General features: G+C 46.3%; 1 protein-coding gene across 2 annotated transcripts in view; it reads left to right on the forward strand.

Moving 5' to 3' along the window:
- arhgap22a (Rho GTPase activating protein 22a) overlaps window positions 1–23,384 on the forward strand; it is a 271,703-nt gene that overhangs the window by 220,541 nt on the left and 27,778 nt on the right. For both annotated transcript variants that reach the window (XM_078199641.1, XM_078199640.1), the window contains one exon: window positions 22,754–22,961. In XM_078199641.1, the coding sequence (XP_078055767.1) occupies window positions 22,754–22,961 (208 nt within the window). The remainder of the gene's footprint in view (window positions 1–22,753; window positions 22,962–23,384) is intronic.

Here is a 23,384-nt window from a genome sequence, read left to right on the forward strand (position 1 = left end):
TGTCTACCTGTGACTCCACTTCCAAGCAGCTATGAACCTGTACCCCTAGATCTCTTTGTTCTATAACTTTGTTCTACAACATCTTTGAAGAATTCTTGGTCTTTGTCCCAGGAACTCAGAGGAGGCGGTTGACAATGCAGCAAAGCATTCTGGGAATTGGTTCGCTCTGTGGGTCAAATCCGGGAATCTTTCCTCAGATCCGAATCTGAGAGGGATGGAGGTCAGAAGTCGGCTGCTAGCCTGCAGTCCGGTTTCCTCTGTGGAGGTTAAACCGCTCAACACAGTGTCCAAAACCTGTATTTCATCCAGCTCAAATCTCAGGCATGTGACAAGGTCGAGACATTCAGATGTACTTTTGAAGGCCCCTGGTCAAAACCCATTGTCTTTGGAGCAAGGTAGCTGTACAACCATTAGCACAACGTCGGACATGAGGAGTCACAGATAGCTCGGCCTTTGTCCAGAGCTGGTCGATGCAGACGTCTCGTCTTCCAGTCCTTTGTGTCAGCTTGGCTGGAATGTTCGTACAATACAATTAACATTCCAGGAGGCAGACACATCAGTCTTTATCCATTGGAAGGGCTTAGAATCTTCCAGAACTACCAGCATGTGACCAGCTGCAGCCATTTTATCAGCCCATCAATTGTCCATTTAGAAAGAAAAACTGAATTTAAATGAAAGATCATAGCAGAGAAACAAATTTTTAAGATTTTGTTCCTCTTCATGCCTTTCTCAGCGTGATACAAAACATTATTTACCCGTAATGATTTTAAACAGCTCTATTAATAGAACAACAAAAAAACAGCACAGCACAGGAACAGGCCCTTCGGCCCACCAAGCCTGTGCCAACACATGATGTCTTTCTAAACTAAAGACCTTTTGCCACTACATGGTCCGTATCGCTCTATTCCCTGCCAATTCATGTATCTGTCAAGATACCTCTTAACCCTATCCTAGATGGAGTGAGGAACATTAGTAGGAGAGTCTGGGATCTAAGGGCACAGCCCCAGAGTAAAGGGGTGACCCTTTAGAACCGAGATGAGGAGGAATGAGTGAGGAACATTGTCAGAGGCTACAGAAGGATATAGATAGGCTGGAAATTTGGGCAAAGAAATGGCAGATGGAGTTCAATCCAGATAAATGCGAAGTGATGCATTTTGGTAGAACTAACGTACGGGGGAGCTATACGATAAATGGCAGAACCATAAAGGGTGTAGATACGCAGAGGGACCTGGGTGTGCAAGTCCACAGATCCTTGAAGGTGACGTCACAGGTGGAGAAGGTAGTGAATAAGGCATATGGCATGCTTGCCTTTATAGGACGGGGCATAGAGTATAAAAGTTGGGGTCTGATGTTGCGGTTGTATAGAACGTTGGTTCGGCCGCATTTGGAATACTGCGTCCAGTTCTGGTCGTCACACTACCGGAAGGACGTGGAGGCTTTAGAGAGAGCACAGAGGAGGTTTACCAGGATGTTGCCTGGTATGGAAGGGCTTAGTTATGAGGAGAGATTGGGTAAACTGTGGTTGTTCTCACTGGAAAGACGGAGGATGAGGGGTGACCTAATAGAGGTGTATAAAATTATGAAAGGCATAGATAGGGTGAATGGTGGGAAGCTTCTTCCCAGGTCAGTGGTGACGTTCACGAGAGGTCATAGGTTCAAGGTGAGGGGGGGGAGGTTTAACACGGATATCAGAAGGACGTATTTTACGCAGAGGGTGGTGAGGGCCTGGAATGCGCTGCCGGGCAAGGTGGTGGAGGCGGACACACTGGGAACGTTTAAGACTTATCTAGATAGCCACATGAACGGAGTGGGAATGCAAAGAATGGTCTAGTTTGGACCAGGGAGTGGCGCGGGCTTGGAAGGCCGAAGGGCCTGTTCCTGTGCTGTATTGTTCTTTGTTCTTTGTTCTTTGAATTTCTTCAGCCAGAGGGTGGTGAATCTGTGGGATTCATTGCCACAGAAGGCTATGGAAACCAAGTCATTGAGTGTATTTAAGACAGAGCCAGATCGGTTCTTGATTGGTAAGGGGATCAAAGGTTGTGGGGAAAAGGCGGGAGAATGGGGTTGAGAAACATATCAGCCATGATTGAATGGCGGAGCAGACTCGATGGGCCAAATGGCCTAATTCTGCTCCGATATCTTATGGTGTTAGCATTGCGATTGTATCTGCAAATTCCGGCTATTCTAGGAGAAAGGTCCCAGCTTCCTCTAGCCTTGACACATAGGGCCATCATTTTTGATTTGATTTATTATTGTCACATGTCTTGGGATGCAGTGAAAAGTATTGTTTCTTGCGCGCTATACAGACAAAGCATACCGTCCATAGAGAAGGAAAGGAGAGGGTGCAGAATGTAGTGTTACAGTTATAGCTAGGGTGTAGAGAAAGATCAACTTAACACGAAGTAGGTCCATTCAAAAGTCTGATGGCAGCAGGGAAGAAGCTGTTCTTGAATCGGTTGGAACATGACCTCAGACTTTTGTATCTTTACAGACAAAGCATCCAGTTCGGGGCAATTTAGCATGGCCAATCCATCTAACCTACACATCTTTGGACACTAAGGGGCAATTTAGTGTATAGGGGACAAGGAAAGGAGAGAGTGCAGAACGTAGTGTTGCAGTTACAAATAGGGTGAAGAGAAAGATCAACTGAATCATTCTGGGTATCAACTGAGTAAATCTCCTCTGCACCCTGCTGAAGGCCTCGTCACCCTTTCAGGTGCCCAGAACTGGGATATGGTACTTGGGCTGAGATTTCTGACAAATAGTGAGGGAAACTTCCTTGCCTGGGGATCAGTTCTTCCAGAGCCTGAGCTTGGTTGAATTCTGGCCTGTTTGTACAACTTTCCCTTCACTGCTTCAGGGTAAAATCAGTTATAATGAAAGTCCCATTGCCATGGTAACATCATCAGGCACGTTCGGCCTAGTTCACCACACCCGACCTGAGAGTAAAGTGAGCAACACCTAGCAACCAATTCCAGCATTGAAATACTTCACTGGCTCCCAAACATTTTCTACCAAGCTACTTTCAGTGTTATGAATATTAGAATAATTATTTACTCTCAGGCGAGCATTGATGTGATTTGGAAAGCATATTGTTTTAAATATGCAAATGTAAGCACAGTTTCTCGAAAGTCCCCAAATTGTTTCATCCGCACTGGGTAGGCGATGCGTCTGGATGTAAACATTTCCGAGTCTGTCTTGATTCCAAGCCAGAGGCAGACGCGAACCTTCCCAATTGAAAAGCAGCACTTAATCCTTCCTTAAATGACACACGGCTAACCTTACCATAGAACCATAGAAAATTACAGCTCAGAAACAGGCCTTTTGGCCCTTCTTGTCTGTGCCGAACCATTTTTTGCCTAGTCCCACTGACCTGCACTTGGACCATATCCCTCCACACCCCTCTCATCCATGAACCCGTCCAAGTTTTTGACATATATGAATGACTTTTATCTGGGTACACAAAGCATCATTTCAAAGGTTGTGATTGACATGAAATACAAAAAAGTCCGAAGGAAGGGAGGCATGGTGTACTGGTAATGTCACCAGAGCATGGCGGCACAGTGGCACAGTGGTTAGTACTGCTGCCTCACAACGCTAGGGACCCGGGTTCCATTCCAGTCTCGGGTGGCTGTCTGTGTGGAGTCTGCACGTTCTCTCCGTGTCTGTGTTGGTTTCCTCTGGGTGCTCCGATTTCCTCCCACAGTCCAAAGATATGCAGGTTAGGTGGATTGGCCACGCTAAATATCACTCTTAGTGTCAGGGGACTGGCAGCGTAAATATGCAGGATTACGGGGATAGGGCCTGGGTAGGATTAGTGTCCAAAGATGCACAGATCAGGTGGATTGGCCATGCTAAATTGCCCTTAGCATCCAAAGATGTACATAGAGTCCCTGCGGTACAGAAGGAGGCCATTCAGCCCATCGAGTCTGTACCGACTACAATCCCACCCCAGGTCCTATTCCCGTAAGATGTTGGAAAAAATTATAAGGGATAGGATTTATAGTTATTTGGAGAGTAATGAATTGATAGGTGATAGTCAGCATGGTTTTGTGGCAGGTAGGTCGTGCCTTACTAACCTTATTGAGTTTTTTGAGAAAGTGACCAAGGAGGTGGATGGGGGCAAGGCAGTGGACGTGGTATATATGGATTTTAGTAAGGCGTTTGATAAGGTTCACCATGGTAGGCTTCTGCAGAAAATGCAGATGTATGGGATTGGGGGTGATCTAGGAAATTGGATCAGGAATTGGCTAGCGGATAGGAAACAGAGGGTGGTGGTTGATAGTAAATATTCATCATGGAGTGCGGTTACAAGTGGTGTACCTCAGGGATCTGTTTTGGGGCCACTGCTGTTTGTAATATTTATTAATGATCTGGATGAGGGTATAGTTGGGTGGATTAGCAAATTTGCTGATGACACCAAAGTCGGTGGTGTGGTAGGGAACCGTGGTGCACCAAAAAAAAAAAAAGTTTCTTTGTTGGTTAAAAAGAAAAAGGAAGCTTATGTTCGGATGAGACGTGAGCACTCGGGTAGTGCACTAGAAAGCTTTAGATTGGCTAAGAGGGAGTTGAAGAGCGAGCTTAGAAGGGCTAAAAGGGGACATGAGAAGACTTTGGCGGATAGGGTTAAAGAGAATCCTAAGGCGTTCTATAGGTATGTCAAGAACAGAAGGTTGGTTAGGGCAAGTTTAGGGCCAGTTATAGATGGCAGAGGGAAGTTATGTGTGGAACCGGAGGAGATTGGTGAAGCATTGAACCAATATTTCTCTTCGGTGTTCACGCAAGGGGACATGAATATAGCTGAGGAGGACACTGGGTTGCAAGGGAGTAGAATAGACAGTATTACAGTTGATAAGGAGGATGTGCAGGATATTCTGGAGGGTCTGAAAATAGATAAATCCCCTGGTCCGGATGGGATTTATCCAAGGATTCTCTGGGAGGCAAGAGAAGTGATTGCAGAGCCTCTGGCTCTGATCTTCAGGTCGTCGTTGGCCTCTGGTATAGTACCAGAAGATTGGAGGTTAGCGAATGTTGTCCCATTGTTTAAGAAGGGGAACAGAGACTTCCCCGGGAATTATAGACCGGTGAGTCTCACTTCTGTTGTCGGCAAGATGTTGGAAAAAATTATAAGGGATAGGATTTATAGTTATTTGGAGAGTAATGAATTGATAGGTGATAGTCAGCATGGTTTTGTGGCAGGTAGGTCGTGCCTTACTAACCTTATTGAGTTTTTTGAGAAAGTGACCAAGGAGGTGGATGGGGGCAAGGCAGTGGACGTGGTATATATGGATTTTAGTAAGGCGTTTGATAAGGTTCACCATGGTAGGCTTCTGCAGAAAATGCAGATGTATGGGATTGGGGGTGATCTAGGAAATTGGATCAGGAATTGGCTAGCGGATAGGAAACAGAGGGTGGTGGTTGATAGTAAATATTCATCATGGAGTGCGGTTACAAGTGGTGTACCTCAGGGATCTGTTTTGGGGCCACTGCTGTTTGTAATATTTATTAATGATCTGGATGAGGGTATAGTTGGGTGGATTAGCAAATTTGCTGATGACACCAAAGTCGGTGGTGTGGTAGACAGTGAGGAAGGGTGTCGTAGTTTGCAGGAAGACTTAGACAGGTTGCAAAGTTGGGCCGAGAGGTGGCGGATGGAGTTTAATGCGGAGAAGTGTGAGGTAATTCACTTTGGTAGGAATAACAGATGTGTTGAGTATAGGGCTAACGGGAGGACTTTGAATAGTGTGGAGGAGCAGAGGGATCTAGGTGTATGTGTGCATAGATCCCTGAAAGTTGGGAATCAAGTAGATAAGGTTGTTAAGAAGGCATATGGTGTCTTGGCGTTTATTGGTAGGGGGATTGAATTTAGGAGTCGTAGCGTTATGTTGCAACTGTACACAACTCTGGTGCGGCCGCACTTGGAGTACTGTGTGCAGTTCTGGTCCCCACATTACAGGAAGGATGTGGAGGCTTTGGAGAGGGTGCAGAGGAGGTTTACCAGGATGTTGCCTGGTATGGAGGGGAGATCCTATGAGGAGAGGCTGAGGGATTTGGGATTGTTTTCGCTGGAAAGGCGGCGGCTAAGAGGGGATCTTATTGAAACATATAAGATGATTAGAGGTTTAGATAGGGTGGATAGTGATAGCCTTTTTCCTCTGATGGAGAAATCCAGCACGAGGGGGCATGGCTTTAAATTGAGGGGGGGTAGTTATAGAACCGATGTCAGGGGTAGGTTCTTTACCCAGAGGGTGGTGAGGGATTGGAATGCCCTGCCAGCATCAGTAGTAAATGCGCCTAGTTTGGGGGCGTTTAAGAGATCCGTAGATAGGTTCATGGACGAAAAGAAATTGGTTTAGGTTGGAGGGTCACAGTTTTTTTTTAACTGGTCGGTGCAACATCGTGGGCCGAAGGGCCTGTTCTGCGCTGTAATGTTCTATGTTCTATGTTCTATGTTCTAGACAGTGAGGAAGGGTGTCGTAGTTTGCAGGAAGACTTAGACAGGTTGCAAAGTTGGGCCGAGAGGTGGCGGATGGAGTTTAATGCGGAGAAGTGTGAGGTAATTCACTTTGGTAGGAATAACAGATGTGTGGAGTATAGGGCTAACGGGAGGACTTTGAATAGTGTGGAGGAGCAGAGGGATCTAGGTGTATGTGTGCATAGATCCCTGAAAGTTGGGAATCAAGTAGATAAGGTTGTTAAGAAGGCATATGGTGTCTTGGCGTTTATTGGTAGGGGGATTGAATTTAGGAGTCGTAGCGTTATGTTGCAACTGTACACAACTCTGGTGCGGCCGCACTTGGAGTACTGTGTGCAGTTCTGGTCCCCACATTACAGGAAGGATGTGGAGGCTTTGGAGAGGGTGCAGAGGAGGTTTACCAGGATGTTGCCTGGTATGGAGGGGAGATCCTATGAGGAGAGGCTGAGGGATTTGGGATTGTTTTCGCTGGAAAGGCGGCGGCTAAGAGGGGATCTTATTGAAACATATAAGATGATTAGAGGTTTAGATAGGGTGGATAGTGATAGCCTTTTTCCTCTGATGGAGAAATCCAGCACGAGGGGGCATGGCTTTAAATTGAGGGGGGGTAGTTATAGAACCGATGTCAGGGGTAGGTTCTTTACCCAGAGGGTGGTGAGGGATTGGAATGCCCTGCCAGCATCAGTTGTAAATGCGCCTAGTTTGGGGGCGTTTAAGAGATCCGTAGATAGGTTCATGGACGAAAAGAAATTGGTTTAGGTTGGAGGGTCACAGTTTTTTTTTTTAACTGGTCGGTGCAACATCGTGGGCCGAAGGGCCTGTTCTGCGCTGTAATGTTCTATGTTCTATGTAACCCCACACATTTACCCTGCTAATCCCCCTGACACAGTAAGAGTTTTAACAACACCAGGTTAAAGTTTTTTATCTTCTTGGAGATCCTCTCCACTTGGAACCGGCAGTTTGCGGTGTCGATGGTAGTCGTGATGTGGATTTTTTATCTTCTTGGAGATTCTCTCCACTTGGAATCCCCCCGACACCAGGGTCAAATTAGCATGGCCAATCCACCTAACCCACACATCTTTGGACTGTGGGAGGAAACCGGAGCACCCGGAGGAAACACATGCAGACACGGGGAGAAAGTGCACACTCCACACAGACAGTGACCCGAGGTCGGAATTGAACCCCAGGTCCCTAGCGCTGTGAGGCAGCAGTGCTAACCACTGTGCCACCGTCCCACCCCATAAAGATGTTGTGAGCTGAGGGCAAATTAGTGGGGTAAAAACGTGGGGCTACAGGGATAGAGCCTGTGTGGGTTGCTCTGTTGGAGAGTTGATGCAGACTTGATGGGCCGAATGGCCTCCTTCTGCACTGTAGGGATTTTATGATTCTATGATCTCATAATCCAATGGCCCAGGCTAATGCTCTGGGACCTGGGTTCAAATCCCACATTAGCAACTGGTGGAATTTAAATACAATGAACAAATCTGGAATTTTAAAAACTACTATTAGTAATGATGACCATGAAACCATTGTCGGAAAAACCCATCTGGTTCACTAATGTCCTTTAGGGAAGGAAATCTGCCGTCCTTACCCGGTCTGGCCTACATGTGACTCCAGAGCCACAGCTATGCGATTGACTCTGAAATAGCCCTAGCAGGCAACTCAGTTGTATCAAAGTCTCAAAAAAGGAATTGAAACCTGGACAGGTCACCCAAAACGAGAGCGTCCTTAACAAGGGGGTGAAAGGTTATCGGGGGTGGACAGGAATGTGGGGTTGTGGTTGCGATTAGATCAGTCACAATCTTATTGAATGGGGGAGCAGGCTCGAGGGGACTACTCCTGCTCCTAATTCGTATGTTCATAAACCCAGACCTGACACAAAAACGCACCGTGGATGTACCTACAGCTGATTGGTTGCAGTGGTGCAAGAAGGCGGCTCCCCGCCAGGGGCAATTAGGAGTGGGCAATAAAAATGCTGGTGTGGCCAATGATGCCCACATTCCGAAAGGAATAATGGAGAGGGTAGCAACAGATTTCAGCAGAACTTAAAGTTTGAAGTGATTAAAGTTAGAATTTGGCGCAGGCTTGGTGGACCAAAGGGCCTGTTCCTGGGCTGTACCGTTCTTTGATATAAGTTGATAGGAAGAGTGCAAGGAGACAGTGTAAATTAAACAGTACAATTTTAAAGGGAGTGCAGAAACAGAGAGACCTTGGCATGGATGGACACAAATCATTGATTTGATTTGATTTATTATTGTCACATGTATTGGGATACAGTGAAAGGTATTGTTTCTTGCGCGCTGTGCAGACAGAGCATACCATTCATAGAGAACATAGGAGAGAAGTAAAGGAGAGGGTGCAGAATCATAGAATCATCATAGAATCCCTAGGGGTGGCACAGTGGTTAGCACTGCTGCCTCACAGCACCAGGGACCCGGGTTCGATTCCCGGCTTGGGTCACTGTCTGTGCAGAGTCTGCACGTTCTCCCCGTGTCTGCGTGGGTTTCCTCTGGGTGCTCCGGTTTCCTCCCACAGTCCGAAAGATGTGCTGGTTAGTTGCATTGGCCATGCTAAATTTTCCCTCAGTGTACCCGAACAGGTGCCGGAGTGTGGCAACTAGGGGCTTTTCACAGTACCTTCATCGCAGTGTTAATGTAAGCCTACTTGTGACACTAATAAATCAATAAACTTTAAATAACTAAATCCCTACAGTGCAGAAGGAGGCTATTGGGCCCATCGAGCCTGCACCAACAACAATCCCACCCAGGCCCAATCCCTGTAATCCTACATATTTACTCTGCTAATCCCCCTGACACTAAGGGGCAATTTAGCACGGCCAATTAACCTAACCCGCACATCGTTGGTATGTGGGAGGAAACCGGAGCACCCGGAGGAAACCCACGCAGTCACGAGGAAAATGTGCAAACTCCACACAGTCACCCAAGGCTGGAATTGAACCCGGGTCCCTGGCACTGTGAGGCAGCAGTGCTAACCACTGTGCCACCATGGTAAGGAGAGGATGCAGAATGTAGTGTTACAGTCATAGCTAGGGTGTGGAGAAAGATCAACTTAATGCACGGTAAGTCCATTCAAACGTCTGACAGCAGTAGGGAAGAAGCTGTTCTTGAGTCGGTTGGTACGTGATCTCAGACTTCTGTATCTTTTTCCCAATGGAAGAAGGTGGAAGAGAGAATGTCCGGGGAGCATGGGGTCCTTGATTATGCTGGCTGCTTTCCCGAGGCAGTGGGAAGTGTAGACAGAGTCAATGGACGGGAGGCTGGTTTGTGTGATGGACTGGGCTTCGTTCACAACCTTTTCTGGTTTCTTGCAATCTTGGGCAGAGCAGGAGCCATACCAAGCTGTGACACAACCAGAAAGAATGCCTTCTATGGTGCATCTGTAAAAATTGTTGAGAGTTATAGCGGACATTAAAGGTGGCAGGACAAGTTAAGCGAGTTGGTAAAACATGTGGGATCCTGGGCTTTATTAATAAAGGCATGAAGTACAAAATCAGGGAAGTTACACTCAAAATTTTATAAAACTAAACTCTTACAAAACACTGCTCGGGCCTCATTCAACCTCGTTCAATCAGAGTACCACCACACCTTGGATGGCCAAACCATGGAGGAGGTACAGAAAGCAGTTTATTGGTGTGGTAACAAGGATGAAGGATTTAGGTTATGTGGAGAGGATGCAGACGCTAGGGGTGTTTCTATAGAGGAAAGAGTTTATTTGTTCAAGGTGATCAAATTCAGGAATGTTGTTGTTACAGTGAAGAAGGAGTAAACATTGCCAGTGGCAGAAAGGCTATTCAGCAGAGGACATAGGTTCAAAAACCAAAGGTGATGTTTTATTCCCCAAAACACAGGAAACTGAAACGTACTTCCTGAAAAGGAAGCAGATTCAATAGTAACTTCCAATGACTCACTTGGAGTGAATTTGCAGGAACAATAGGGAAAGAGCAAGTCACTGGGAAATAACCTCCTGAAGAGCCAGCACAGGCACTTTGGGCCAAATGGCCTCCATTTGAACACATGGATAGAAGTAGGAGTAGGCCACTCAGCCCGCGCCCCCATTCAATAAGGTCGTGGACAATCTGATTGTGCCCTTCATTCCATCTTCCTGCTTGTCCCCCCATAACCCCTTGACCCCCTTGTCAATCAAAAATCTCTCTTTTATTTATTCATTTATGGGACATGGGCGTCGCTGGCTCGCCAGCATTTATTGCCCATCCCTAGTTCCCTTGAGAAGGTGGTGGTGAGCTGCCTCCTTGAACTGAGTAGCTTGTTAGGCCATTTCAGAGGGCAGTTGAGAGTCAACTGCTGTGGCTCTGGAGGTACATATAGGCCAGACTGGGTAAGGGCGGCAGATTTCCTTCCCTAAAGGACATTATTGAACCAGATGGGTTCTCCCAACAATCGACAATGGTTTCATGGTCATCAGTAGATTCGTAATTCCAGACATTTTTTATTGCATTCAAATTCCACCATCTGCTGTGGCGGGATTCGAACCAGGGTGTTTTGAACATTAGCTGAGGTTCTGGATTAATAACCTAGTGATAATGCCACTGGGCCATCGCCTCCCTTAATTCAGCCTTGAACTATTCAGTGATGCAGCCCCCACTGCCCACGGGGAAGAGAATTCCAAACACTCCCAGCCCTCTGAAAGAAGGCATTCCTCAATTCCATCTTAATTGGGTGGGACCTCTTATTATGAAATATCATTCTAAGATCCTAACCTCCTGGTCGACAAAGAGTTAACTGATGTGTAGCTCACTCGTTAAGCTTCCAGGTTTGGAGAAGCGAGGTTGACTGGCAGAGAGCCAGATAGTTTCCCTTAGTTTCCTTCTGCCTGTCTTTAGTCACTCACTGTTAAAACCTCAGTATCTTTCTCCAAAAAAAAAAGTTTGAATGACTTATATTTTCATTCTTTGGCAACACGCGTTTGGATTGGGAAGGAAACGAGGTGAATTGTTCAATGGGGACTTGCAACCGAAGAGCAGTCGGCCATGGTAATATTGAAAACAAAAGGTGAAGCGCTTTCAGACAAGCTGCCCACAGGATTGTGCCAATATTGCTCTCGAGCACAATTCTTGGGTGGCGTGACCTTATCTGACCTCTCGAAGTTGCAATCCATTTTTTGTGTCCAAGCTCCACTCATCTGTGTAAAAAAGTCAAGTGGTGCTTGATGGTTTATAACAGGTCCACACAGACGTGGGGGTCGCCCCGGAGGTGTCGTTGGAGGATATGGCGAAGGGGTGTGTTAATTATATTAAAATCCACAGAAATGTGTCTAAACCAGGTTCACATCCATTGTGGGCGTGAATCTGATGACGTCACCAGCTAGGGGCAGGGAAGATCCAAAGTTGCCAGAGAGAACTGCAATTTAACACAGAAACTAGAAGCAGGAGTAGGCCATTTGGCCCTTCAAATCTCTCAAATTCAATATCCTGATTCCCCCACTTCCCCCCATATCCCTTGATCCGTTTAGCCCCAAGAGCTATATCTAATTTCGTCTTGAAATCACACAACGTTTTGGCGTCAACTACTTTCTGTGGTGGTGAATTCCACACATTCACCACCCTCTGGGTGAAGAAATTTCTCCTCACCTCAGTCCTAAAAGGTTTACCCCTTATCCTCAAACTATGACCCCTGGACTCCCCCACCTTCGGGAACGTTCTTTCTGAATCTACCCTGTCTAACCTTGTTAAAATTTTATAAATTTCTATGAGATCCCCTCTCACTCTTCTAAACTCCAGTGAATATAATCCTAACCGACTTAGTCTCTCCTCATATGACAGACCTGCCATCCCAGGAATCAGCCTGGTAAACCTTGCTACAGAGGTGTACTCCCTCTGTAGCAAGGACGTCCTTCCTCAGATAAGGACACCAGAACTGTACACAACACTCTCGATGTGGCCTCACCAATGTCCTATAAAATTGCAGTAAAACATCCCTATTCTGATACTCAAATCCTCTCGCTTTGAAGGCCAACATATCATTTGCCTTCTTTACTGCCTGCTATACCTGCGCATTTATCTTCAGCGACTGATGCAAGAGGATACCAAGGTCTCGTTGAGTATCCACCTCTCTCAACTTACACCCATTCAAATAATAATCTGTCTTCCTATTATTGCTACCAAAGTGGATAACCTCACCTTTATCCACATTATACTGCATCTGCCATGCACATGCCCACACAGCATATCCAAATCCAATTTTCCCCGATCTTGAGCCCCCCCGCTGGCAATCTCGCAGACAGCCATCGCCCATAATGTCTAATGTTTTTTTGTGATTGGACAGCACTTGCCGTACAATCCTGAGTGTGCTAAGAATCACACTATCAGTTTAAGATTATGAGTCAGGATCACAATGCGGTTCACTCACTTTAGCCTATTTATTATTGTTCTGCAATGTCTCCAACACCTGTATGGCTCCTTTAATTCTGGCTTTTTCCACGCCTCCATTTCAATTGCTCCGCCATTGGTGGTCGTCCCCTCAGCTGCCTAGGCCTGAGGCCCCACAATTCTCTCCCTATCCTGTCCACTTCCTTCAAGACCTTCTGAAAACCCATCTCCCTGACCATACGTTTGCTCCTCTCTCCCAAAACCCCAGGTGCGACATGTCGAACTTTCTTCAATAATGATCCTGCAAAGCACCTACGACATTTAAAGGGCTTTTTATAGATGAGATTGTGCCAAAATCATTGCTGAAAGCAGAACCGTCTGGGACACCGCAAACGCACGGTGACAATGGAATATGGTTCGAATTGATTTATGTTCTTTGATATGTAGTGGGAAACAAAAATAGTTTGTGAAATACTCCCCCCACCCCCCGTTCCCCATGAAGGTGCCCCTTTAAGACACTTTCAGCTGTTATGATGGCAAAAACTATCTGTCAAGTGATCCAGGCTGTCAAATACTTGACCTAGCTACCAGCTCCTGGACTGAAACATAATTGAATAAGAATAGAGTTTGACTCCCCACCCTTAACTATACAGGACACGATGCTGTATAACCCAGTTGAGAGGCAATGGCCGAGTGGTATTATCGCTTGACTATTAATCCAGAACCTCAGCTAATGTTCTGGGGACTCGGGTTCGAATCCTGTCACGGCAGATGGTGGAATGTGAATTCAATAAAAAATATCTGGAATTAAAAATCTACTGATGCCCATTGTCGAAAAAATACATCTGGTTCACTAATGTCCTTTAGGGAAGGAAATCTGCCCAGACACACTAATGTTGTGAGGATCTGGTTCGAATCCCGCCACAGCAGATGGTGGAATTTGAATTCAATAAAAACAATCTGAAATTAAGGATCTATTGATAACCATTGTCGAAAAATACCGATTTAATTTATTATTGTCACATGTATTAGTATACAGTGAAAAGTATTGTTCTTTGCGCGCTATACAGACAAAGCATACCATTCATAGAGAAGGAAAGTGCAGGATGTGGTGTTACAGTCATAGCTAGGGTGCAGAGAAAGATCAACTTAATGCAGGGTAGGTCCATTCAAAAGTCTGACAGCAGCAGGGAAGAAGCTGTTCTTGAGTGGGTTGGTACGTGACCTCAGACTTTTGTATCTTTTTCCTGATGGAAGAAGGTGGAAGAGAGAATGTCTGGGATGCGTGAGGTCCTTAATTATGCTGGCAGCGGGAAGTGTAGATGGAGTCAATGGATGGGAGGCTGGTTTGCGTGATGGATTGGGCTACATTCATGACCTTTTGTAGTTTCTTGTGGTCTTGGGCAGAGCAGGAGCCATACCAAGCTGTGATACAACCAGAAAAAATGCTTTCTATGGTGCATCTGTGAATGTTGGTGAGAGTTGTAGCTGACATGCCAAATTTCCTTAGTCTTCTGAGAAAGTAGCGGTGTTGGTGGGCTTTCTTAATGATACTGTTGGCATGGTTCACATCTGGTTCACTAATGTCCTTTAGGGAAGGAAATCTGCCATCCTTAACTGGTCTGGCCTACATGTGAGTCCAGAGCCACAGCAAAGTGTTGACTCTCAACTGCCCTCAGGCAACTGGGGATGAGCAATAAATGCTGGCCCAGCCCATGTCCCACGAATGAATAGTACTTTTAAAAATCACATGCTGTGAATGAATAAAGTGTATCAAAAACATTTAGCCAGGTCTCTTTCTAACAGGTGTGTGTGTGTTTTAAGCTGTCTAAATGAAAATAGTCCCATGTAAAACACTGCAAGTTTCACATTCAAAGGCTGATTACTTTCTCCCGGTAAGTCTTTGAAGTTGTTTCAAGGAAGCAACAAAATGCCTATGGTTAACCTAACCTAGGGAGTGGCTGTGTAGACAGCACCAACTGCAGAGCAGGCTGTGATCAAGAATAGACACTCTAACTTGCCGACTCGAGTGGGAATACCTCCTTCGCGCACACTTCCACAGTGACCCGGGACTTGGGCCACTGTTTGCAGTTCACACTCCGGCTGGAGTGCCGGAAATAAGACGGGGGGGGGAGCTGCAGGATTGCGAGATCATACCTGCCTTTTGGCTCTCAGCTTGGCCACTGCACTGTGCTAGCCATACCCTCAGGCTGTGTGTGTGTGTAATGGATGGGGAACAGAGACTTGTTCACTCAGCACGACTCGGCAACCTCTAGCCGCAGTGTGCACCCCGGCAAGTGGAAAAGGCTGCCAGAATCCATCTGGCTCTGATGCCTGAAGCTCAGACTTGTTTTCTGTGCAGCCCCTGTGCTGGGAGTCTGTCTGAATTCTGTCCGCCAACTGTGCAACAATGCTTTGTTAGCAGAAGAGGTAGGGGAACTCTTTCTCATTTCAATGACTTATCATCCCCAATGTGAGTGCTTCGATTTGATTTGATTTATTATTGTCACATGTACTGGGATACAGTGAAAAGTATTGTTTCTTGCACGCTATACAGGCAAAGCATACCGTTCATAGAGTGCACAGGGGAGAAGGAAATGAGAGAATGCAGATGATTGTGTCACAGTCATAGCTAGGGTGTAGAGAAAGATCAGCTTAATATAAGATAGGTCCATTCAAAAGTCTGATGGCAGCAGAGAAGAAGCTGTTCTTGAGTCGGTTGGTACGTGACATCAGACTTTTGTATCTTTTTCCCGACGGAATTTGACTTGATTTATAATTGTCACACGTATTAGGATACAGTGAAAAGTATTGTATCTTGCACGCTATACAGACAAAGCATACCATTCGTAGAGAAGGAAAGGAGAGGCTGCAGAATGTAGTGTTACAGTCACAGCTAGGGTGTAGAGAAAGATTAACTTAATGCTAGGTAGGTCCATTCAAAAGTCTGATGGCAGCAGAGAAGAAGCTGTTCTTGAGTCGGTTGGCACGTGACCTCAGACTTTTGTATCTTTTTCCCAACGGAAGTTGATTTGATTTATTATTGTCACATATATTAGTATAGAGCGAAAAGTATTGTTTCTTGCGCGCTATACAGACAAAACATACTGTTCATAGAGAAGGAAAGGAGAGGGTGCAGAATGTAGTGTTACAGTCATAGCTAGGGTGTAGAGAAAGATCAAGTTAATGCGAGGTAGGTCCATTCAAAAGTCTGACAGCAGAAGGGAAGAAGTTGTTCTTGAGTCGATTGGTACGTGACCTCAGACTTTTGTATCTTTTTCCCGACGGAAGAAGGTGGAAGAGAGAATGTCCGGGGTACGTGGGGTCCTTAATTATGCTGGCTGCTTTTCCGAAGCAGCGGGAAGTGTAGACAGAGTCAATGGATGGGAGGCTGGTTTGCGTGATGGACTGGGCTTCGATCACAACCCTTTGTAGTTTCTTGTGGCCTTGGGCAGAGCAGGAGTTATACCAAGCTGTGATACAACCAGAAAGAATGCTTTCTGTGGTGTATTTGTAAAAACTGGTGAGAGTCTGTTTATCGAGTGTGGCCTAATTAACAATGTATTGCTTAGTAGGAGTTTTTAAAATTTATTTCATGTGTTTTTGTGCTTCCTATTCTCTGCTGGTTACCCCTGGTAAGGACTGGCACTGCACCTGGGCAGAGAAGGTAGCATGTGGAGGAACATCATGCAGGGGTGGGGGTCCCATGAACTGAGTTGTTCATATAAAGAGGACGTCCCACCCTTGCCCCATCACCGTTACACGGCCACCACCACCACCCTATTGGATGTGGCCACCCTAGAATGTGTTGAGACATTTACAACAACTACAAACCCGAAAACGCAAGGGTACGGGGGATTAGCGGAGTAAATACCTGGGGTTACGGGGATACAGTGGCACAGTGGTTAGCGCTACTGCCTCACAGTGCCAGGGACCCAGGTTCAATTTCGACCTCCGGTCACTGTCTGTGTGGAGTTTGCACGTTCTCTCTATGTCTGCGTGGGTTTACTCCGGGTGCTCCAGTTTCCTCCCATAGTCCAAAGATGTGCGGGTTAGGTTGATTGGCCATGCTAAATTGTCCCTTAGTGTCAGGGGGATTAGCAGCGTAAATATGTAGGGTTACGGGGGTAGGGCCTGGGTGGGATTGTGGTCGGTGCAAACCCGATAGGCCGAATGGCCTCCTTCTGCACTGTAGGGATTCTATGGGTGGGATTTTATGGCCTCACTCATCCCGAAACTGTAAAATCCCACCTGAGATCAACGGGCCTTCTCATTGTCCGCCCCTCACCTGCTCAGATTCCCATGGTGGGGCGGGGGGCGGTAAAACCCCAGCCTATGATTCAAAGATGCTCTGTCAGAGATTCAGTGCAGGCTCAATGAGTTGAATGGCCTCCTTCAGAGCACTTTTGGGATTCTATGGAGGGAATTTTTCCGTCCTGCCTGCCACGGGAATCGTAGCGGGCGAGGGGCGGACCATGGGAAGGTCCGTTGACCTTGGGCGGGATTTTCCGGTTTTGGGGTGAGTGCGTCCAGAAAATCCCGCCCTATGTCTCCAGATGACACCACTGAACAGGTTAGGAAGACTCAAATTGCTTATCACTCACCTGGACCCTCACACCTCAGAGCTGGGCTTACTGTCTGCAGTCTGACACCCACCAGAGGTTTTGGGTGTCCTGCGAAACAGCTCACCATCAAACCTCCACCATCAAGATGATCTCTCAAACTGACCCATAGGATTCATTCAGCTAATGATTCACACAGAAACTCACCATGTTCTGTACAACAACCTTTTCGTCTTTGTTACTGAGAAGATGTCTCATGCAAAAATCATTTAAGGAACCCTCACATTTTTTGCATGTTTAGAATGTTAACAGAAAGGCTAAAACATCTGTGTGTGTAAGGTCAAATGCAAAGAGTGAGAAGGGGTCTCATTTTGGACTACCTGTCATATGAGGAGAGACTAAGTTGGTGAGGATTATATTCACTGGAGTTTTGAAGAGCAAAAGGGGATCCCATCCCCCATAAAATTCTAACAGGGTTTGACAGGGTAGATTCAGAAAGAATGTTCCCGATGGTGGGGGGAGTCCAGAACTAGGGGATATAGTTTGAGGATAAGGGGAAAAACTTTTAAGGTTTTATTCAGCTTCATAGTCACAAGAGCCACAATCAGAATAAACCTCACCTGATGAGCACACATACAAGTACTAACATAAAAGATCGGGAGCAGAAAACGTGGCAATTCCCTCCCTGTTATCCCAAGGCCAGTGAGATTGGCCATGCTAAATTGCTCCTTAGTGTCCAAAGATGTGTAGGTTAGGGGGATTGACCACACTAACTTGCCCCTTAGTGTCCAAAAGCAGTTCTCCCCACAGAACGAGATAGTACATGAGATCTACTGAGGAGCAGTTTCACAGGGGGCTTGACTTTAAAACCAATTATGATATTGGCCTCAACTACTCCATGTGACAGAGTGTTCCACATTCTCAGCACTCACCCAGTACAGAAGATTCTCCTCAATTCCTTTATTGGAAGTTTTTGTATTTACAGCTCCCAACTTTGGGCTCCTCCACATGGGGAAACATCTCCTTCACATCTTTACGGGACGGCACGGTGGCACAGTGGTTAGCACTGCTGCCTCACAGCGACAGGGACCCGGGTTCAATTCCAGCCTTGGGTGACCGTGTGGAGTTTGCACATTCCCCCCGTGTCTGCATGGGTTTCCTCCGGGTGCTACAGTTTCCTCCCATACTCCAAACATGTGTAGGTTATGTGGATTGGCCATGCTAAATTGACTCTTATTGTCCCAAGATGTGCAGGTTAGGTGGACTGGCCATGTTAAATTGCCCCTTAGTATCCAAAGATGTGCAGGTTGGGTGGATTGGCCATGCTAAATTGTTCCTTAGTGTCCAAAGATGTGTAGATTAGGTGGATTTTCAAGGCTAAATTGCCCCTTAGTGTCAGAGAGTCGGTGCAGATTCGATGGGCTAAATGGCCTCCTTTTACCCTATTGAACCCCATTCACAATTTTAAACAGTGCCATTAGGTCCCCAGAGGAAAGACCTCTGGGTTCAGTCCTCCCTGGAGTTATACCCCCTCAGTTCCGCTTCCATCATTAGGTTTCTTTTTGCGCTTTCTGCTGTATAATTTTTTTTTTGTTAACGTGGAGACCAGAACTGTGAAGACGAGTCAAAAGTGGTCTAACCAAGGTCGCATAGAGGTTTGACATAAGTTTCGATTCTGTTGCTGTAGGAATGAACCCCCCAGTGGTTTGTTTGTACTCGTTATGACTTTGTTAATCTGAGCTGCCACTTATCAACGGAGGCACCAGGGAGGTTAGAAAAGTGCTTCTGTACTGCATGACTAGCTAAAATAAATGGGCTGTTTAGTCCACGTTTACACACACTATGGACACACTCTTTATTTAACTTGGCGCACTGAATAAACTGTTTCATGCTGTACTTCAAATGTCTCTCTACCTTTGTAAGGACATGAAATGGAAACAAGAAAAGGTTATACAACCTCTCTTGCCCCCCCCCCCCCCCCCCACAATATTTAACTTTAAGTCTTTTTAAATTTGAGGTACCTTACCTGTGTCACAAGTAAGTTTACATTAACACTGCAATGACGTTACTGTGAAAATCCCCTAGTCGCCTGTTCGAGTACACTGTGGGAGAATTTAGCACGGTCAATGCACCTGAGCAACACGTCTTTTGGACTGTGGGAGGAAACCGGAGCACCCGGAGGAAACCCACGCAGACACGGGGAGAAGGTGCAGACTCCACACAGACAGTGACCCAAGCCGGGAATCGAACCCAGGTCCCTGGCGCGGTGAAGCACAAGTGCTCACCACTGTGCCACCGTGCCGCTTCTTAATATGAATCTTAATATTTAAGATTAAGTTTGGGGCCGACTCGGACCATGTGTTCCTCCCAGTTGTAATGTTTGTTTATCCGGACAAGATTAAGCAAGTTCTTTCTTTTGGTTATTTCTCCCGTCAGTAGTTCTCTCCCCTAAGGCAGAGATTCTTGCTGGGATATAGTTACACAGATGCATAGAAACAATCATCGAAACACTACAGTGCAGAAGGAGGCCATTCGGCCCATCAAGTCACCGACAACAATCCCACCCTATCCCCAGCACCCCACATATTTACCCGCTAATCCCTCTAACCTACACATCTCAGGACACTAAGGGGCAATTTAGCATGGCCAATCAACCTAACCCGCCCAACTTTGGACTGTGGGAGGAAACCGGAGCACCCGGAGGAAACCCACGCAGACACGGGGAGAATGTGCAAACTCCGCACAGACAGTGACCCAAGCCGGGAATCGAACCCGGGTCCCCGGAGCTGAGAGGCAGCAGTGCTAACCACTGTGCTACCGTGCCGCCTTGCATGTGCATGTGGCCCTCCAGCTCCCTTGCCCCAGTGGCCCTTGTGTCAAAGGTTAAGCTAAGTAAATGGGATGTTGGCCTATATCGCAAGGGGGATAGAATATAAAAGCAGAGATGTCTTGCTGCATCTGTACAGGGCATTGGTGAGGCCGCAGCTGGAATACCTAGTGCAGTACTGGTCCCCTTATTTGCGGAAGGATATATTGGCCTTGGAGGGAGTGCAGAGAAGGTTCACCAGGTTGATACCAGAGATGAGGGGTGTTGATTATGAGGAGAGACTGAGCAGATTGGGTTTGTACTCGTTGGAATTTAGAAGGCTGAGGGGGGATCTTATAGAGACCTATAAGATAATGAAGGGGCTGGATAGGGTAGAGGTGGAGAGATTCTTTCCACTTAGAAAGGAAACTAGAACTAGAGGGCACAGCCTCAAAATAAAGGGGGGTCAGTTTAGGACAGAGTTGAGGAGGAACTTCTTCTCTCAGAGGGTGGTGAGTCTCTGGAATTCTCTGCCCATTGAAGTGGTGGAGGCTACCTTGTTGAATATGTTTAAATCACGGATAGATGGATTCCTGATCGGTAAGGGAATTAGGGGTTATGGGGATCAGGTGGGTAAGTGGAACTGATCCACTTCAGATCAGCCATGATCTTATTGAATGGCGGGGCAGGCTCGAGGGGCTAGATGGCCTACTCCTGCTCCTATTTCTTATGTTCTTATGTAAATGAACTATTTTGACTGAGAGTTGGACATCGTCACCAAGGGTTGTTACATCCTCAATAGGTCCCCATATTGCAATCTCAGGAGAGTCAGTGGATACAAATCAGGAGCAAGAATCTGGACTGATTGTTACTGATTATAACCCAGGATCACTGCATTCATTTAGAACACATCTGTTGCCACCCTAGTTTAAATAAAAATGCCCATTGGATGTGTCCGTCTGGAGGTTCTCCACATTTCTTTATTCATTTAGTGTCATTGGCTGGGCCAGTATTTATTGCCTATCACTAATTGCCCTCCATTTCAGAGGGCATTTGAGGGTCAACCACATTGCTGTGGCTCTGGAGTCACATGTAGGCCAGACCGGGTAAGGATGGCAGATTTCCTTCCCTAAAGGACATTAGTGAACCAGATGGGTTTTTCCGACAATCGACAATGGTTTCATGGTCACCAGCAGATTCTTACTTCCAGATATTTTTTATTGAATTCAAATTCCACCATCTGCCGTGGTGGGATTCGAACCCGGGTTCCCAGAACATTACCCTGGATCTCGGGATTACTAGTCCAATGATAAGACCACTACCCACCGCTACCTCTCCCCCATGCATGACTTTGGGGTTTCCTCCAGGTGCTCCGGTTTCCTCTCACTGTCCAAAGTTGTGCAGGTTGCATGGATTGGCCATGCTAAATGCCCCTTAGTGTCTAAAGATGTGTAGGTTAGGGGATTGGCCATGCTAATTTACCCCCTCGTGTCCAAAGATGTGCAGGTTATGTGGATTGGCCATTCTAAATTGCCCCTTAATGTCCAAAGATATGCAGATTAGGTGGTTTTGCCATGCTAAATTGCCCCTTAGTGTCCAAAGATGTGCAGGTTAGGTGGATTGGCCATTCTAAATTACCCCTTAATGTCCAAAGATATGCAGATTAGGTGGTTTGGCCATGCTAAATTGCCCCTTAGTATCCAAAGATGTGTAGGTTGGGGGGATTGGCCATGCTAAATTGCCCCTTAATGTCCAAAGAAATGCAGGTAGATGGTTTGGCCATAATAAATTGCCCCTTAGTGTCCAAGGCTGTGTCGGTTAGGGGGATTAGTGGGGTAAATATGGGTGTTACAGGGATAGGGCAGAGGGGAGGATCTGGGTGGGATGCTCTTTCGGAGAGTCAGTGTAGTCTTGATGGGCCGAATGGCCTCTTTCTGCACTGTTGGGATTCTATCATTGGCAGGGCCTGCGCTTATTTTCCGTCCCTCATTGCTCTGGGGATCAATTCACTCATCACAAGGCAGGAGATGTTCAGAGCAAGAATGCAGAAGGGTGGATCCGATTATAACCAAATCCTTAACTACTCCCCGGAAACCATGTCTTGCATTTTGAAGCCCCTCTGTGTCTGACGCCCTGCAACCTCTTTACTCCTCTACATCAGAACGGAAGGTTAAAAAGCATTGAGCAGATCAGTATCAATAAAGACAAGAAGGCTGTAGACGATTAACCGTTGTGGGATGGCTTTGCTCGATCTATATTGTCCGGAGCTGTGCGAGACACAGATAGGGGAGCAGTGTCTTAAGTTAGGGATTCATGTTTGAAGTTACCTTCCTTTAAATAAACCACACAAAAGAAGAAAGACTTTCCTTCCACCAAACAAGAGGTACCCGGGGCTTTCCAAAGTCAATCCGCAGCATTGTAATTAAAATGTTTTGAGTTGCCTCCCCCTTTTGAACTTTGATATTGAGTGTTGCAGTTCACTGCTCTGCCTTTCAGTGTTACTGATCTGGGAGCCTGTGATTGAAGTCTGTGCCCAGTGAGTTCACAGCTGCGATTCCTTTCAGGTATATTTGGACAGCGTCTGGAAGACACAGTGCAATACGAGCGGAAGTTTGGCAAGCGCTTGGCCCCCTTGTTAGTCGAGCAGTGTGTGGACTTTATCAGAGAGCATGGTCTCATTGAGGAAGGATTATTCCGCCTGCCCGGACAAGCCAACCTCGTCAAAGAGCTCCAGGATTCCTTCGATTGTGGAGAAAAACCTCTGTTTGACAGGTAGTGTGATCCCTTTAAATTTACACTCCAGACTTCCAATGTTTATTGAATGAGATGAGGTCAAGTTCAAAGCCAATGCCTTGCTATACCACCCAATGGCTGTCCAGCTGAACTCCTCCATTAGCCTGCATCTCTCGACTAGTTTTCCGACTCAAGTATAATTGGCAAATTACAGCATTTTGTACTGATTTGATTTGTACACAGTGAAAAATATTGTTTCTTGCGCGCTATACAGACAAAGCATGCCGTTCATAGAGAAGGAAAGGAGAGAGTGCAGAATATAGTGTTACAGTCATAGCTAGGGTGTAGAGAAAGATCAACTTAATGCGAGGTAAGTCCATTCAAAAGTCTGACAGCAGCAGGGAAGAAGCTGTTCTTGAGTCGGTTAGTACGTGACCTCAGACTTTTGTATCTTTTTCCTGA

Source organism: Mustelus asterias, chromosome 28 (genome assembly GCF_964213995.1).
Source record: "Mustelus asterias chromosome 28, sMusAst1.hap1.1, whole genome shotgun sequence".
In the NCBI taxonomy this organism is placed as follows: domain Eukaryota; kingdom Metazoa; phylum Chordata; class Chondrichthyes; order Carcharhiniformes; family Triakidae; genus Mustelus; species Mustelus asterias.